This window comes from Petaurus breviceps, unplaced genomic scaffold, assembly GCF_028583685.1.
Source record: "Petaurus breviceps papuanus isolate PSGF00001 unplaced genomic scaffold, PetGlider_PUasm1.0 90919, whole genome shotgun sequence".
In the NCBI taxonomy this organism is placed as follows: Eukaryota; Metazoa; Chordata; class Mammalia; order Diprotodontia; family Petauridae; genus Petaurus; species Petaurus breviceps.
The window spans coordinates 24,634,637-24,652,808 of record NW_027187378.1 but is presented as its reverse complement, the minus strand read 5'-3'; the positions used below and the strand labels follow the sequence as shown (position 1 = coordinate 24,652,808).

General features: G+C 47.7%; 1 protein-coding gene across 1 annotated transcript in view; it reads left to right on the top strand.

Annotated features, from left to right (window-relative positions):
- Positions 1-18,172, top strand: part of GPAT2 (glycerol-3-phosphate acyltransferase 2, mitochondrial) — a 56,081-nt gene that overhangs the window by 37,067 nt on the left and 842 nt on the right. Inside the window, exons 3-22 of the mRNA XM_069075377.1 lie at positions 5,545-5,606; positions 5,867-5,980; positions 6,857-6,930; positions 8,709-8,813; positions 9,364-9,492; positions 10,416-10,515; positions 10,865-11,001; positions 11,913-12,012; positions 12,112-12,324; positions 12,669-12,779; positions 13,035-13,120; positions 13,557-13,675; positions 14,578-14,648; positions 14,831-15,089; positions 15,269-15,417; positions 15,511-15,588; positions 16,104-16,235; positions 16,319-16,439; positions 17,247-17,312; positions 17,717-17,772. Of these exons, the coding sequence (XP_068931478.1) occupies positions 5,545-5,606; positions 5,867-5,980; positions 6,857-6,930; positions 8,709-8,813; positions 9,364-9,492; positions 10,416-10,515; positions 10,865-11,001; positions 11,913-12,012; positions 12,112-12,324; positions 12,669-12,779; positions 13,035-13,120; positions 13,557-13,675; positions 14,578-14,648; positions 14,831-15,089; positions 15,269-15,417; positions 15,511-15,588; positions 16,104-16,235; positions 16,319-16,439; positions 17,247-17,312; positions 17,717-17,772 (2,282 nt within the window). The remainder of the gene's footprint in view (positions 1-5,544; positions 5,607-5,866; positions 5,981-6,856; positions 6,931-8,708; positions 8,814-9,363; positions 9,493-10,415; positions 10,516-10,864; positions 11,002-11,912; positions 12,013-12,111; positions 12,325-12,668; positions 12,780-13,034; positions 13,121-13,556; positions 13,676-14,577; positions 14,649-14,830; positions 15,090-15,268; positions 15,418-15,510; positions 15,589-16,103; positions 16,236-16,318; positions 16,440-17,246; positions 17,313-17,716; positions 17,773-18,172) is intronic.

The window sequence follows — 18,172 nt, the reverse complement described above, 5'->3', positions numbered from 1 at the left end:
AATACTCTCCATTTTGTAGATGAGAAGACAAAACCAGAGAATCTAGGTAGGGTAGCACAAGCATTCCCGTTTTATAGACAAGGAAACAGACCTAGAGAGTTGTAGATAGCAAAATATTCCCCATTTTATAGATGGGGAAATAGACCTAGAGAATTGTAGATAGCAAAATATTCCCCATTTTATAGATGGGGAAATAGCCCTAGAGAAAGGTAGGTAGCTCAAATATTCCCCCATTTTATAGATGAAGAAACAGACCCAGAGAAACTAAGTGATTTAACCTCTCCAAGGTCACACACCTAGGAAGCATCAGCTCCAGGTTTCTAACACAAATTTCCTGGCCACAGTGCTTTGGCACCACTCCTCAACTGCCTTCAGCCTCATTACCCCAGCTGACCTAGAGAGGGATGCAGACTTGATTAAAAAACACTTCTCTGGACCTCAGGGGAGTGAGAGGAGGTTTGAAGTAGTAGTTGTAAAAATAGCTGTCATTTAAAAACAATGCCTTAAGCTTTACTTAGTGATTTGCATAGATGAACTCTTTTGAGGCTCCTAAAAGCCCTGGGAGGAAGGTGCTACAGGTGTTATTCCTATTTGCAGGTGAGGAAACTCATGCTCAGGGAAATTGATTTGTTGATGATAACAGAGGTATTTGTGGACGGTCCCAAGTTGTTTTCAGGGTTGTTTTTTCCTTCAGTTTTTCATACCCAATTGTTTTGGTAATTATCAGAGGCTAAGTATTAACAGCTGCCAAAGATTGTTATAGATAGGGAAATAGTCTACTGGGCCACACAAGTAGCTGCTCTAATTGTGTTGTTGAGATTCATTGTGGTAGGAGGTGCTTCCTGGTGCAGAACCAAGACCTCTGTTAGAATCCCTTGACTCTCAGGGACTCAGGAATAAGCAGAATCAAATCATGTGAGGAGACTGACACTTAGAAAAATTAAGTGACTCGATGATGGAGTATGAACCTAGGTATTCTTGACTCCAAATCTAGCATTTGATCAGATCTTCTGTCCTAAGCATTTATCCTAGAACAGCTTATGAATATTTGGGGGACCCACCTGGCCAGTGCTTTCCCAAGCAGGGTTAGAGTTAAATGGAATGCAACCTTGGCAGTCTTAAGCATCTTTTCTAACCTGACCTTGTGTCCATTAAGTTAAAGGCCATAAAATCTAGAGCTGGAAAAGATCCTAGACATCCTTTCGTCTGTCTTTGTCTTTTTACAGATGAGGAAAATGGTCCAAAGAGGGGGATAACTTGCTCACTGACATACAGGTATAAAGTAGCAGAGCTGGAATTCAGATTTGCATACCTGACTCCCAATTCCTGTGTTCTTGCCACTTGGCCACACTTGAGGGCCACATGTGGCCTTGAGGCTGCAGGTTCCCCACCGATTTTGTCCCTACCTAGGCAAGGGGAGTTGGGAGAATCAGAGTACCCTTGTAGCCACGAGTGGAATAGAAGCAAAAAGGACGGAGGGTCTCCCACCCCATCACCTCTGGGATATAGATCCTTTAGATATTAGTAGAAGGACAGACTCATGGAGACTGGTCTAGGGTTCCAGGTCAAGGGCTATTCTTCTTGCTTTGGGGGAAGGAAGTGTTTCTTGACACAAGTGTCTTTCATTTAATAAATTAGAGCTGGAGAATGGCAGTGCCTCTAATATGAAGATGATGCTCTGGACCTGAAATCAGTAAGATGTTTTGTTAGTCAAAATTTGTCCAATGGGACATCAGGGGATTGGTTTCCATTGAGTATCATCATCCCAGTGTTATAAGCTATGGCAGAGCGCATGGGGAGGGAAGTGGAAGAGAGGGGTCTGTTACCTAGGAAGAAAATGTTTTTCTCAGTGCAAGAATGATGACTGACTTGGGGTTCGATTCACAACCAGAGCCATGACAGTCTTTGGCTATAACCAGATTTCTGTAATTCAATATGGAAATTTTGTTGTAATGCTCCCTATCCTTCACACTACTGACAGACTGACCTTCCTTTTACACAACACTCCTTAAAAAATCTTCATTGCAGAGTAAAGTTCAAATTTTTTGGCCTGACATTCAAGGCTTTCCAAAATCTAGTGCCTACTTTTCCAACCTTATTTCACTGCTCTACACATTCTGTGCTCCATTCAGACATTTTCTCCTGAACCAACCCTGCTTCTGTGCTTCCATTCTCTTTGTTTTCCATTCCTCCTAGAGAAATATAGGTAGCACTGCTTTGCCTGTTGAATCTTATTCCATCTCTAAAGCCACCTTCTCTAGGAATCCTTCCCTGATCTCTTGGGAGGTAATGTTTCCCCCTTGGAGTTCACATAGGACTTTGTTCTATACTTCAGTGGTGCAGTTATTATGTATTATCTGTCTTTGTGTCTTGTTCACTCCTGCTTAAATTTGGCTTACGTAAACTTTGTATCCACCCCTGTTCTTAGCACAGTGCTTTATATGTACTAGGCACCTAATTGGTATTTTGAGTGCCATTTACAAAGTGGGGAATGCATTAGGTGCAGTTTATCTGAAGCCTGTGTGTTTCAAGCAGTATGACAACACTCTTCCCCTTCCTCAGAGGAACATGCTTTGTTCCTTTATCCAGCATTGCCCAAGTTCTTCATGAGGCAGAGAGATTCAGACTGAGGAAGAAGCAGGAAGGAAATGGGTTTGATTAGATTAGCTGTATAAGGGTTATGGTTTTAACAAGTAAATATTTGATTCAATTCAGTTCGTCAAACATTGAACCAGGAAAGCAAAGGGAAAGAAGATGGGAGAGGGGTTGACTGGAGGTTGAAATGTAAAAGTGATTTTGTAAATAAGGATTTTGGGAGATGTTTTGAGGGATAGTCAGTAAAAACCAAATAACATTTATTGAGTATTGGGCAAGGCACCACACTGTTGTACTATGGGGAGTGCAGGTGCCATAGAGAGATATCTAATAATATAAGGCTGCATATATTAAATAGACTTGTAGGTGGGACTGGGAGATGAAAGGAAAGTATTAGGAAGGCTTCACAGGCCTTTCTGGGCCTGTGGGGTAGGATTGGGATAGGGGACAAATGGGAAGAGAGCATCCCAGGCTGAGGAATGTTACATACAAAACCACTAGGGAAGGAGTGGATGAATGAGACATGTTGGGGAGCCTTAATTAAATCAGGCTAGTTCATAAAAGGAAATAGAGGGAGAAAAGATTGGAAAGATACGTTACGGTTCATATTGTAGAGGTCTTTGAATGTCAGACCAAAGAATCTGGACTTTATCTTCTAAACAGCCAATTGGCACAATGGGTAGTGTATTGGACCTGGAGTCAGGAAGACCTGAGTTCGGATCCTGCGTCAGACACCTATTTAGCTGGGTTCCCCACCCCAGCACCTGGGCAAATCTCCCAAGCTCTCTTAGCTTCAGTTTCATCATCTGTAAAATGGGAATAATAATATCTCCCTCATGGGGCTGTTGTGAGGATCAGATGATTTAACCTATGTAAAGCACTTTGCAGACCTTAACACTTGTATAAATGCAAGCTACTATTGCTGTTAATGATAATAATATAGAATGGGAGGCCATTGCAGGAAAACCTAATTTCAGACTTCAGTATTCTAGCTCTGACATTTTATGTCATAGTTTGAGCTGGATAGGAAGTAAAATAGGAGAGGTCATGCATGAACACCTGGGTTAGCTTAGTAAAAGGAGGTTTTAGATAAAGGGGAGAATGGGAGCTTGAGGAGAATGGAAAGACTCTCCTGTCTCTCCAGTGAGAATATATGCACTTTGAGGGTAGTCTGTGCATTAAGAAATGTAAGGAGCCTAGGACAAGAGTGGGCACACAGAGCTAGAAGGGGCCTTATAGACCATCTACATCTCCCATTTCACAGAGAGGGAAACTGAGACTCTGTGAGGTGAAGTCTAGTCAGATCTAGTTAGTACTCTAACTGGAGGGGGAGTTAGAATATCCTTGTTCATGCTGCTATTGCCACACTCTTCCTCTGCTCCTGCCACTCAGCAAATCTCTCTTCCTTTGAAGTTCGTTCTAGTCAATGTTATTATCCAGTCTAGATCCTGGTGGCACTTACCTACCAGCTCCCAGGTCATTCTCTCCCCTTCCTTAATGGGTTCAGTGCTTGGCTTTTAGCCTTCCTCTCCAGTCGAACTCCTCCTGTATGACTAGGGAACATCACTATGCATGTTGATGTTCCCTCAAACACCATAACTTCTCGGCTCCTTTTTCCTTACTCAATAAACTCCAGTGGTTCTCTCTTTCCTCTGACATCAAATATAAAGCCCTATATTTGACATTTAAAGCTTTAACTACATTTCTGGCCTTCACACTATGGCCCAGCCAGTCTCCTTGCTATTTCTCACACATGAGACTCACTCATCTCCCATCTCTCTCTTTGCACTGGCTGTACCTCATACTTGGCCTGCACTCTGTCTTGACTCCCAACTCTTGGAATCCCTGGTTCCCTCCATGACTCAACTCGGGGCTTACCTGGCATGAGGGCCTTCTAGGTCCCCCAGACACCTCACATCCCCGACCTCACCCCCCAAAGGTTACCTTGTATCAGTTTTAGTGTGTTTTGCATATGTGCATGTTTGCTCCCCTGTTGGACTATAAGCTCCTTGAGGGCAGGAAATGGTTTGCTTTTGCCTGTGCCTGGTGCATAGTTGGTTTTAATAAATGTTTGTTAATTGATTATCTAGCTAGGGTTCTTTCCACTGTGGTACTGTTCCCTGCTTTAGAAATGTTAAGAAAATGTTTACTTATTGAAAGAATTGTTCACCCTGGGGCAGAGATAAAAGGAGGGTGGGCACAGGATCCAAATGATTCTTCTGAGAGAAATGATCCTAACTTTTTTTTTCCTCTGTTCCCTCATTTGTCCAGCTTGTCTCAACTGGTTTCCCTATTCTGTTCCCTCTTTCTATCCACTCGTTCTTTATTGCCTCCCAGTCACCGAGTATATGGATGAGTGGCTTGTGAGTCCTTGGGTCACTTCTCTCAGCTGGGTCTTTTGTATCTCACTGTGAGCTGGGCCAGGAAAGAGTGTGGGTGGGACAAACCAATTTTCTTACTTCTGTGGAATTGCTGAAAGTGTAGGTGTTCTCTCCTGAGGACTGGATTGGTGTTGGTTTGTGCTATACATATTGGAGTTTTCTCTTCATTGGACAAATTGAGTGCTCATCCTGTTCCCTTGAGGGCCGTTTGCTCCCCGGATTGGGGTTTTGGCCCCCTTCCTCATCTGATACATCTCTTCTTCATCTCTGGATCCTTCTCCTAGTCTCTTCAGGAGCAAGGAGAGCTCTGTTATATGCTGTTCCTAAGTCCCATTTCCTTCTGGGAAAGGAATTTTAACAGCACAGAGGATGTACAGGGGAGGTAGTCACTCTGGGAAGCATTTGGCTTTTCATTTCCTGTCCTCCTGACATGCCATAAAGGTTGTGACCTTCTCTCTCCCTCTCCCTCCTCTCCCCTTCCTCACTTTCCCTCCCTCCCTCTCTCTCCACCCCTACCCCCCAAGACAGACTTCTTAAGACTAAAATTCCAACTCTCCTATACTCCTAGGAATTTATCACGGAGCTCTGAATCAGTGCCACATGGGGAGCAAACCTCAGAGTAATAAGGAGGTATGTGTAAAAGGAAGATGAGTCCTCATTCCTTGCTGTTCTCTTTTACCCCCCAAATTCATTGGCTATGTCCCTCACTGGCCTCTACCATCCAGAGGGCCATGGCTCTTTCCATTGGAGGGCTCTGCTCTGATTAAGGGTCAAACTGAAAGCCCAGAGATACCTTGGAAATTGTGGCTTGTTTTTCTCCCAAAGCTTTGAGCTATGCCTTTACCAGTGATCTCTTTGCCAGTAATTATGTATTTATTTCCCTTTGTTAGGCCAGCATGTGGCCCACAGGCTTTGGGGTGAAGCTAGAAACCATCACCCCATTTCTGGGGAAGTATCGTCCTTTCGTGGGACGCTGCTGCCAGACCTGTACTCCTAAAAGTTGGGTAAGAGTTTATCAGGGCCACAGGCAGTAGGATGCTTTGGAAAAGGGCTGAGATAAGAACTGGAAATATAATAAGGTGTGAGAGACAGGAACAATCAGTTGCTTCTAGGAAATGGAGGACTTGGATGTTTTTTAATGTTGACATTCCTTCTTCTAACCTTTATGATGCTACAATGAATATGACCATATGTAAATTTTCTGTGACCAAGGGGACTGTGGTTGGGAGTTGGGGGGCAAAGGGGAGCAGAGTGGAGTTTATGAAATCAGGGCTTAATGTTCACAGCCAAAACCAAGAAGGAAGGAAGGAAACAAGCATTTATTAAAGGTCTACTACATGCTAGACATTGTTAAGTGCTTTATAAATATTATCTCATTTGATCATTACAACAACCCTGGGAGGTGAGTGATTTTATTCTTGATATTTTATAGTTGAGGAAACTGAGGTGGGCAGAGATTAAGTGACTTGCCCAGGGTCACACAGCTAGTAAATGTCTGAGGCTGGATTCAAACTCAAGTGTTCCTGAGTATAGGCCCAGCACTGCACTCACTCTGCCACCCAGCTGTCTCTAAGCAAGAAGAAAGTGGAATATTGAATATTCCTGAATGACATGGGCTAGATATCTATAGTGATCTATCTATGAAAAACATAACCTGCAGCATATGTACACACATATAGACGCCACCACCTGTTTCTAAATGTGGGCCGTTTTACAGACAGCCCTCTCTGGGGCAGTGAGACAAGGTGCTGAAATGTGACTGATTTGTAACTCAGCTGTGGTGAGCAGAGGGAGGACTTTTCTTTAGGGGATGGGGTAGAAGGCATCCCTGCCTAGAGGCCTTGCTGCTCTCACACCCTCCCCCATTTTGGTGTCCCTAGGAGGCTCTTTTCCACAAAAACATTGCTGCCTTGGGCTTTCACAACGTGATCCTGGTGACTGAAGAGAATACCAGGTAATGTGTCAAGGGGCCAAGGATGACTCACAGCGGTTCAGAGCCCAAAGAGATAATGCCATGGATCGAGACAGTTAGGTTGTCTCTCTGCCTGAGCTTCTCATTGAGTCAGTCACCAAGCATTTATTAGTTTCCTGTTGTGTGCCAAGCATTGTAGTAAGCTCTGGAAATACAAATCAAAAGGCTGCTTACATTCTGCTGGTGGAGGGGTAGGCACTTGTCCAAAGATAAGTATATATGGATGTACACAGAATAAATAGGCTGTGATTTTGGAGGGAGGAGGAGAGGTACCGACAACCGGGGTGGTGAGAGGTGGCACCTGAGCTGAATTAGGGGGTTCTAAAAGGCAGAGGTGAGGAGGGAAGGCATTACACACATGGGGGCGGACAGCTTATGCAAAGGCATAGAGGTGGGAGAGGAAATGAACTAAAGGACCTCAGAGAATGCAATAACATATCAGCATGGAAAAATAGGTTTGAGCCAGATGGTGAAGATTGTTGAATTACAAACAGAGGACTTTATATTTTTATCCTAAAAGCAATAGGAAAGCACTGAAGCTTCTGGAGCACTTGAAGGATGTAGTCAGAACTGAGTTTTAGGAATAGTGATGCTATGACTTCACATGTATAATCAATGTATTGCTTCCCTTCTCAAAGGATGGAGGAGGGAGGGAGAGAGAGAATTTGGAGCTCAAAATTTTAAAAAGTGAATGTTAAAATTTTTTGCATGTAATTGGGAAATATTTAATGAAATAAAGAAAAATATATTAAAACATGTTTTTTTAAAGAATAGCAGTGCTGTATAAAGGATAGACTGGAGAGGGGAGAGACGAGATGCAAGGAGACAAAGTAGGAGGCTATTACAGTAGTCCAAGGAAGAGGTTATGAAAGCTTAGAGGAAAAAGAGGTAGAAAACCTGGTGTATGGCAGGTCAAGGAGTAGAGTTGAGGCTGACAATCTTAGAGGCCCCAGCATAGAAATGGGCGTGTAGGCTGAAAAGATAGTAAGTTTAGTCCAAAATGCCTCTGGGACATCCCAATGGAGATGTTGAGGAGGCAATTAGAAATGCATGTCTGTAGCTCAGGAGAAAGAGGCGAGCTGGATGTCAGTTGGGGAGTGATCTTCATAGAGAAGATAATCACATCCTTGGAAGCTGTCAAGAGCCTCAGATGAGAGAAGAGAAGAGGGCCCAGGACAGATCACTGGGCAGGCAGCAGGTCAGACACAGGAAGAGAACCATGACAGTACAGTGCCAGAAAGACCAGTCCACATGGTCAGAAGCTACAGAGAAATCCAGAAGAATGAGGACTGAGAGAAGGCCATCAGATGTAGCTGTAACAGATAATTGATGACCTTGTGGAGAACAGATTCACTTTGAGGGTGGCAATTGAAGCCAGATCGCAGGGGGTTGAGAAGTAAGATGAGAGGAAGTGGAAGCAATGAATATAGACATGGGGAGGGTGTAGGAAATGGTTAGCTTGAGAGTCAGATGAAGGGTTTTTCAAGGAAATAGTGGATATGGATAGATCAAAAATTAGGACTCTTCTCGCCTCAGAGATGGGGGAGTTATGTGTGTCACCTGCCCTACTCCTGCAGACCCAGTGGGAAGCAGTGCAAAGACCTTGTCATTGATAAAGTGATGGTTTGTCCCCACTCACAGGGAAGGGAACCTGATCTGAGTCTTCTGAGGGTGGGAGTGGGAGGGTGTTCAGTCTTATGTAATCTCCTCTAGTGTTTCTTTCCACCCTAATGCAGAGTTTGTGGGGTGCCTCCCTCCAGGTACCGGGGGTGGTTAGTGCGAAGGCTGTGCTACTTCCTATGTGCGATGGACTGGAAGATCACTCTCACCCCAGATGCCTGGGAGAAGGTTTTGGGCAGCAAGTGGTGAGGACGGTTGTTGACCCTGTCGTGGGGTGGACCTAGCATGGAGTACTTTTATAACAATGATTTCTCACACCTTGATTGTTGCTCACTTAATTCTCTTCCCCTTCTGACCTAACACTGTGGTCATCTTCATTTTTAAAAATGGGAGAAACTGAGGCACTAAGTAGATAGGCCTCTTACCCTCTATGGGTCACAAATTCTAAGGAGTAGTAACCCTGGGTGTGCAATTTATTGTTGGACAATAGTTCCTAAATATTCCAGTGAAACTCAGGAGGTGGTTAAGAGGGAGGACCCTAAGCCAGGAGCCAGGAATCTAGAGTTCTGTTCTGGGTTTGCCTTTCAGTCCTTCCTTCCCCCAATCTCTCTTGGTTGCCTTTGGGTAATGAAGGCTCTGATGTGGACGTTTTCCTTCTACCCTGGAAAGATTGTGGAGCTAAGTGTTATAAAGTGCTTTGAGATCCTCTTCCATCATCCATATGTGCTGACCCAAGGCAGAGGGTCTCTGTTGCCTTTCTCCCCCACATATACTGACCCCCAGCTCTTTTCCTAGGATACAGGAAATCCTTGCAGGGAGGGTCCCTGGGGGAGCAGGTGAAGGCCCCAAGCCCAGCTCTTTGAGAAGAGATGTGCAGCATGTGTTGGGCCAGATCCAGGCTTCAGTCTGCCCTTTTTTGCTCAGGTAAAGCTCCTGTCCCAACTGAGCAGAGAGCCCAAGGGCTGTGAGAATAAACCTCCTGCTCAAAAACAAGCCAAACCAAACTTCCCTCTCTGGCGAGGAAAAATAGTGAGAGTAGAAGGGGTTTAATTCAAGAGTATGTGAGCCCAAAGTAATGAGGAGTATGGCTTCCTGGGTTCTCCTCAGCGCTCTGCTGCTGTCTGCTGGGGCACCAGGAAGTGGGGGTGTGGGGAGCGGGAGGCCAGCCTCAGAGAGAGCACTAAACCTCAGTCTGTTAGGTACTAGCTATGGGACTGTGGGAAAATCCCTATGCTTCTCAGAGACTCAGTTTCCTCATCTGTCAAATGCAGATACAAATACTTGCATTTCCTATGTCACAGGGTGGTGAGAACAATCTCTTGTAAACTGTAACAAGTCTTATGTAAGTGTGAGCTGGGATTATTCTGCTAGAGCAGGAGTTGGTACCCCATAGTACTGCTGTTGCCAGCCCCCTTCACTCCCACCATCACTGACTGAGAAAGGGCTTGAGATACAGAAGCTCTATGCCTGTGGATAGTGTGCCCCCTACTCAGAAGAGTGCCTGTTATCCCACCTACATGAATTTGTATGTAGCAGCAAATTGGGGGACAGAGAGGCTGGAAATTGGTGTTCTGCCCTTGCTACATATCAGGAGAAAGAGGTTCTTACTGTGTTTCAGAGAGCTTTGGGGCTCCTGTGATAGAGTTCTTATGTTTGGTTACTATATCCTCCCTGATAAGTGGAGGAAAGGGACAGGGGAATGAGAATATCCCAGTTCTTTGGGGTGCTGGTCATCAGGAGGCCTTCCATTGTGAGGTCCTTTGTTCTTCCATCACCATCTGACCTTTCCTGCTTGTCCTCCCCATGTTTCTGCTCCTGGTTCCCTTATGTTTTCTTGTTCCCACCAGGATATTCAACTGGGCTTTGCTCAAGTTCTTAAACTGCATCTTCCTGAATGTGCAGCTTCACCAGGGTCAGCTGGCTATGATCCGTCAGGCTGCACAAGCAGTGAGTTTTCTTGTTGAGACCCCATTCTCCCATCCCCAAGCTTTCTCTGGGAACTTGCAGCTCGCATCTCTCCTAGCCACCAACTCCTGCGAGGCCTTGTTCTTTCCTGCATTTTGTTGGAGGAGTGGTAGGAAAAGCTCTTTCTCTTTGAATAAAGGCCATTTTGGTGTAGAAATTGGGGAGGCTGAGTTCTATGTTTAGGGAGACCTCTTGGCCTGCTGCTTGCTTCTGCTCAAAGGCTGCTACGTTCCTTCTTCTAGGGTGACTATGGCTGGGTGAAGGAAAGCAGATTGGCTAACTCCTGCCCATTGCTAGCCTCCTATAAATAACTCCCTTGTCTCTGTTACAGAAGGATACGCCGCTCATCTTTCTCTCCACCCACAAGTCGTGTTTGGATGGTCTCCTGCTGCCCTTCTTGTTGCTGTCTCAGGGTCTTGGGGTCCTGAGAGTGGCCTGGGAACCCCAGTCTTGCTCCCCAGCTCTCAGGTGAATGTCCTGCTCTCCCTTTCCCCTCCCCCTGGTAGATGAGAGAACACTGAATGGAAGTCTGTGGTCACATACCATTGGAATAAACTAGGGAAAGGACTGCAAATACCTGTGGGGATGGAGAGAACAGTTTGAATCCAAAGATTTCTTTAAAACTTCCCTGTAGGCATTTTAGTGTCTGAATATTTTCCAAATATTTGAGTAAACCTGCCAGTATCATGACACAGGAGCTAATCCTGTGTGACCGGGGCTAGGCATCATAATATAAGAACTAAACATTTCTTTTTACACGGACTTGTGCCTTATTGCTTGGGAGATGTTCTAAACTGGTGCAAGGAAGGAAGAGAAAGGGAGAAAAGAAGAAAGTTACTCTCCTGTCTGTTGTTCCTTCTAACCTCCACCACTCATTTCCTTCAAGCCCTTTCTATCTTATCACTCTGCAGAAGCTAGACATAAAAAGTGTTTCATCTCCTTCATCTCTAGAAGCTGGTCCAGTTTGGTGCATAACTGGACTTTGGGTCCAGACCAGGACTTGGAATGCTTACTGCAGCTTCAAGGCCACACATGGCCCTCTAGGTCCTCAAGGGAGGCCTTTTGACTAAATCTAAACTTGTTTAGTGAAGTTTGGATTCAGTTAAAGGGCTGTCCTTGAGGACCTAGAAGGCCACATGTGACCTTGAGGCCACAGGTTCCACACCCCTGCTCCCAACTACAAGGATCTGACCCTTGTTGTTTCAGGCCCTGAGGGCTTTGAGGAGAGGAAACAGCCAGGAGGTGGGGTTTGTTCTGAGGGACACCTAGAGGGCTTTTAAGTCAAATGGACCCTCCATAGTGGACATAAGCTGCCCTGCCTCCTTCCTTTGGAAATGAGGCATGTTTCCCTACATAGCTTCTCCCCCCTGTGTCCCTAGGGCTTTACTGAGACATCTTGGTGGCCTTTTCATGCCTCCAGAGGCTAACCTCTTCCTGGACAACCCCAAAGGGACCCTCTCCAGGGCTGTTCTCAGTGCAGTAAGTGCCTGGTCAGTGGCTAACCTGGAGGTTGGGGTGGCCGAGCTCAGAGAGCTGAGTGTTCATTAAACTCCTTTCTCCCACCCCCAAACTCTGCAGGCTATAGAGCAGCTCCTGGCCAGCAAACAGCCCCTGCTCATTTTCTTGGAAGATCGTCCTGGGGCTGTGGGACCCCGCCTGTCTTCCCATGGGCAGGCCTGGCTGGGGCTGGTGCTTCAGGCGTTCCGAGAAGGGGCCATCGCTGATGCAGCCCTAGTGCCCGTGGGCATTGGCTATGATCTGGCCCCTGATGTGCAGCATACTGGACCTTGGGTGAGAACTCCTTGTCAGAACCTCTGGCTCTTCCTCACTCCCTCCCTAACCTGACCACCCTCTGAATCCCTTAGGAGTAGAAAGGGGACAGCTTTAAGTCCAGGGCCAGTCCCTACCCTCTGTCTGGGAAGGACAGAGATGAATAGATGAGCCCTGCTATCAAATCCATGGGCAGGTCACACCCATGTTGGAGATGATGGGTGTGATGGTGACAGGGATTTTCCATGAATCTCAAAGAAGCAAGGAATGCTCAAGGTCCCCCTATTTCCTATTGTAGCAGCACCAGCCTTCCGTCCATAGGATACCTAGATAGATACTCAGCCCACTTTTGTCTCCTTCTGTAGGCCTCTCCTTCTCCCTTGAGCCTGTGGTGGGGAGTTCTGGCCGTGTTTCGAGGCTTGAGAGGTCGTCAGGGCTGTGCTCGAATAGACTTTGCCCAGCCCTTCTCCCTGCAGGTATGGAGCATAGGGGAAGCTGAAAGACCTAGATATTTGAAACCGTCTCAGGCCTGAGATGGGGTAGTTTTGGGGATTAGACCTCTTGGTGTCTATCACGATGCACTGACCACAGAACCCTGCAGCTCCTCTCATGAGTGTGTGGGTTTTAAAGTTTGCTGGAGGTTCTGTTGCTGACAGTTCTTCTACAGGGGAGATTCTGGGTCAGTGGGTAGGACATAGAACAGGGCTCATCTGATCTTCTGTACTGGGCAGGAATACTCGGTCAATACTTGGAGTCATGGGAGGAGCAGAGGACAGTCTCTAGAACAGCTACTGTTACAGACTGTGCTTGGACAGTGGTAAGCAAAATGTACTGGTTTGGTCTCGGGGAAGCCTAGGAGAGACGTCCACCTTAGCTCCTTTGTGCTTCCTAGTGGTTCCTCAAGTCTTTTGGGGGGGAGTGAAGGCAGCAAAGACTGGAAAGAGCCCTATGAGACCTAATTTCCCTTGAAGTACCCTCAGTCTCCAGCCTTGACAAGGTTAGTAATTTTCAGTCTTAGATTTAGATTTAGATTTAGACTTCTAGGACCAGAAAGGGCCCGGAAGTTATTCCTCCAGACTTCATCCCTCTGTCCTTGGGCAGGATGACTTTCCACCTTCGCAGAGAGAGAGGGAGGCGTAGCCAATGATTCAATTCCCTATCAACCACTAGTAATGTGTTTCTATGCCTTTGGCTCAGCCTGTCTATCCCCGTGTGTTCCCTACCTCCAAAACCCCACTTTGCCCCTGTTGCAGGTGTGTTCTTCCTGATTGTGAGAAACAACAGGAGTGGACTCCAATGTCCGGGCCTCTCATGGCCCTGGACGAAGAGGACCAGCTTCTTGTGAGCAGGCTGAGCCGCCATGTCTTGAGTGGTAAGGGAGGCCAAGGGGGTGAGGGGCAAGGAACAAGCATGTCTATTCTGACTTGGGTATGTTCATAGGGCAGTGCCTTGCCTTTCTGCTTAGGGGATACTGCCAGGGCCATTCTGGGGTGACATAGATATTCTAAATATTTGCTCTCTCTCTCCTCTCACTTATCCCTGGGCCTTCAGAGCAATGAAATCAGAGTCTCAGTCAGTATACTGTTGGTAGCTCATAGTCTGTTGGGGGAGACAACATGCAAACAGTTATGTTCAAGTACATATGTGCGTGTGTAAACACTCTGTGCCCAGCACTGCTCTAGGTGCTATACAGGGATACCAAAGGGGTCTAAGACATCAGTGCTCATCTAGCTGGGGGTGTGGGGGTCAAGATGTGTAAACATGAAACAAGAAACCACGCACCGCTGTGGTCAGCCAGATTGACCATATATATTGTCTGGGTTGAGGAAAGGGCAGGATCACTTGGGACTGGAGCTGTTGGGAAGTGGACCTGGATAGAGGTGTGCCTTATGTATGTAAGACCTCAGGGAACATTTGCTTACCCATAGTGTTAATTGAGTTGAGATGGGTAGACTCAGATAGAAGAAAGACAATCCAAGTGTTTCTGACTTCAGGTCCAGCCTTTGGCCACTGTGGGTTGGGAAAACAGAGTTCTTCTACCCAGATACCTTTCACAGTACCTAGGGCCCCTGTGAGGGCAGGGTAGCAGTGTTTGCTGGCAAAGACTGGAGTGGGAATGGGAATGGTCCCTTTTGCAAAGTTTTGCTTGAGGTTCTAGAATTTAAATTTGTACCATGATTAGGGGCAGAAACTGCCAGGCTAGGCTGTCACCTGGGAACTGCATGGAGGAGTGGGGAAGGGTATGAAGGAGCTCCTTCTCTTCTCTGATTGCAGCTGGCATCGCCTGCTCAGCTGTGATGGCCACGGCAGTGATGGCCGCTCTGCTATTGCATCGGCATCGAGAGGTAGAGGTTGCAGTAGGAAGGGGGGCAGTCTAATACATTGGAATCTGGAGTGGTGGTCCCCCTGCCGTGGGTTTGGGGCGACATAGGGAGGGGGCGTTCACTTCTTCCTCAAGCCTCTCTTTCTGGCCTCTCCACCCACCCTTCACCAGTTGTTACTCCTACAAGTGAGTTCTTTCCCCCAGGGAGTATTCCTCTCCAGGCTCCTGGAAAACTTCTCCTGGCTCACGGAGGAGACCTTGCTTCGGGGCTTTGACGTGGGTTTCTCAGGGCAGCTGCAGGACCTGGTGATGCATGGACTATGCCTGCTGCATGGCAGCATCTCCTTGTGGCTCTTGCCCCAGGGGGATGTCCTGGTGCTGCCCAGGGCTGGCCCTACGCTTGCTCAACTGGCCTACCACAGTGCTGCCCTGCTGCCTGTCTTCCTTTGTGAGGCTGTGGGTGGTAAGTCTTGTGGCAGTGGTTTGGGAAGGGAGAGAGGTAAATTTCAAGGTGACTTTCTTATGAACATTCTCAGGGCTTCCCCACTACCACCCTTTCTTTGTGGGTACTTTCAGAGCCTTTCTCTCAAATGCATTCTTTTCTCTCTTTCTCTCCTTTTCTCTCCTTCCTCCCCTGTCTAGCCTGTGCAGTCCGAGCCCTCCTGGCAGGCCGAGTGCCCCCAGAGGGACCCTGGGAGCTGCAGGGGGTGGAGCTGCTGAGCCAGCGGGAGCTTCATCGCCAGACTCTGCTGCTGCTGCACCTGCTTCCCCAGGACCTACTCCTCCTGCAGGTTAGGGGCTGGCGTCCTTGAGCCCAGGTCCTGGTCCAGAGCTACACCTTTGGCCCCTTTAGTGGCAGCTCCTCTTTCTCCCTCTCTCACCAGCCCTGCCAGTCATCGTACTTTTATTGCCAGGAGGTGCTAGATCGACTCATTCAGTGTGGACTCCTTATAGCTGAGGAGGTAAAGACTCTGATTGATTGACTGAAGGAAGGAACTCTGCCCTGAGGCCTAACTCTGCCCCCTCCTTGCTTTGTCTGCCAGTGATCTGGCTTCTCCCTTGCATTGGCTGTATGACTTTAGAGCTAACTTCCTCCCCTAGGCCTGGGGCTTGGGGAAAAGGCCCCCAAAGTCTGCTCTCCCATCCCATTGGCATATGTGATCAGAAGAGGTGGCCCTTCCTGGGGGCCTGCTGGACTGAGCAAACCCCCAGCATTCCTGTAAAGGATCTTTCCCACAAGGTCACACTCTTTGCTGGGTGTTCTCTTCAGTGTTTTCCAGTTGTTTCATATGTATAACTTGCCTCCCCAGTTAAGCCATAAGCATGTCAAGTGAGTGACTGAGCAGAGCATGGCGCCTGCACAGACACTCCCCTGAAGTCCAGGTGTCTCCCAGGAGTCAGTGTGGGGACCCTCGTCTTGCCATTAGGTGGCCATTGGCAGGGGGAGGGGGAATAAAGCACCAGCTCCCACCCCCAGGCCCCTGGCACTCGGCTGACCTGTGATACAGGGAATTGGCGCTTTGGAGAGAAGATGCTTTGGCAATCAATGGAAGACTTCAGTGACAGTGACAGTGACTATGAAGACGGCACAGACAGTCGCTGCTTCAAGGTGTGATGAGGCCCCTGGCAGAGAGGCCGTGGTGACACCCTGCTTGGGTGTCGTGGTGGACTCATACCTCTTCTCGCCTCTAGCTCAGCCAGCAGCTGCGCTGCCCCGACTTCTTCCTCTTCCTTTGCCGGTTGCTCAGCCCCCTGCTCACAGCCTTTGCGCGAGCTGCAGCCTTCCTCCGCCAGGGAACACTGCCCGACACAGGTCAAGCCATACCTTCTCCCCACCCTCCTCTGGTCCCCTCCCTATCACCTTCAGGCCCCTCAGAGCTCCCAGCTTACATCCCTATGTCTTCCCTCTCCTGTGTTTTCCCACGTCCTCCATTTGTCCTCCCATGGCCAAAAGCCTGTTCTTGCCATTGGCAGTCCTACTGAAGCCCTCTGAGGTGGGGGAAACAGTAGGACAGAGGCTCAGGGGCATGGCAGGGGATGGGGTTTGGAGGAGTGACCTAGGGGCTCAGCCCAGTTCTGGGATGAGACCCTTGGACATCAGCTGCATCCAGACTGGCCTCCTTCAGGCTGGAGTCTAGACCTGGTTTAAGGTTCTAGCTTCACCTTTTACTAGCAGTGGGAACTTGGACAAGTGACTTGACTTCTGTGGACATCAGTCAACAAGCATTTGTAGTGATGTGCCAGGCACTGTGTCAAGTTCTAGGCACAAACTTGGGCACACCATTGTCCCTGCCCTCCAGGAGCCCCCTTTCCCATGGGGGAAACAGCATGCAAACAACTAGACATGTACAGGATAGAACCAGTATAAATTGAGGTAATCACAGAGGGAGGAACTGGCAGTGGGGCCAGTGGCCTGCAGAAGACTGGGAGAGGCCTCTTGCAGCAGGTAGGATTTGAACTGAGTCTTGAAGTCAGTTTGACTCAGCTGAGCCAAATCCATCTGGGGACCCACTGGGTGATCTCTGAGCTCCTTTCCAGCTCTAAAATTCAATCCTTGTGGGATGGGCTGCTCCTGCTAGGAAAGGGCTCACTAATTTGGGGTTTTACCCTCTGTCAACAGAGTCAGGTTACACAAAACAACTGCACCAGTTCCTGCTGAAGAAGGCCCAAGAGGATGGCTCCTTTGGTGAGTCAGGAGCAGTTGGTTATCTATCTCCCCCTTTTTTCCCCTTCCCAAAAGGCGGATCCTGCTTCCTTCTGTGTTGGGATTTCATGGCTTAGTTTCCTGGGTGATTGCTGTCACCTCTTGGCCACTGGAAGAATAGCATAGAGACAGCTCTTCCCCTCCCTTCTAGTCTTGCAGTCTTCCCAGAATCCGGAGTCTCATACCCTTCTCCCACAGTGCCCACCTTGGAGCTCTATTGAACAGCAGACTAAGGTCAGAACTATAGTTCCCAGCCCATAGAAGAAGCTTCATGTTAGGGTACAGAGGTCTGTCTGTCCCTAGGTGGTTTTTCCTATGAACCCAGGGTGGGGACCAGGCTGCAGCATCTCTCCTTTTCCTCAGCTATCTCTTTTTTTCCCTTATAGAAAGTACTGATCTGAGCCAGGCTCATAGTGCTGTGATGACCTTCAAAGATTTGGGGGTGAGTAGAGGTGGATCTCTCCCATAACTGTCTAAGTTCCCTATTCCTTTCCACAGTAAGCCCATGCATTAGGTTTAACCTCTCAAGAAAGCCTAATTTGACTCAAACTCCTGGGTTTTTCCTTATGGGTGGCTGACAGAGATTTTGGATTTTACCCAAAGGCAAAATAGAATACAGTATAGGACTGAGGTGTTCTGGGACCCCAGAGAGGAATGGAGAATGGTTGGGAAAACTTCAATACAACCCCACTTGTCCACTTTGAACTGTTGGTTATTATTTCCCTTAGAGATTTCGCTGTAGGCTTCTTTGGTGTGTCCAAAGCCCCACCATGCCCCTACCCTCCTGGACCACTTTTTGTTTGAGCTGTGACAGCCATTTTCCAAAACTATCTTCTCACTCC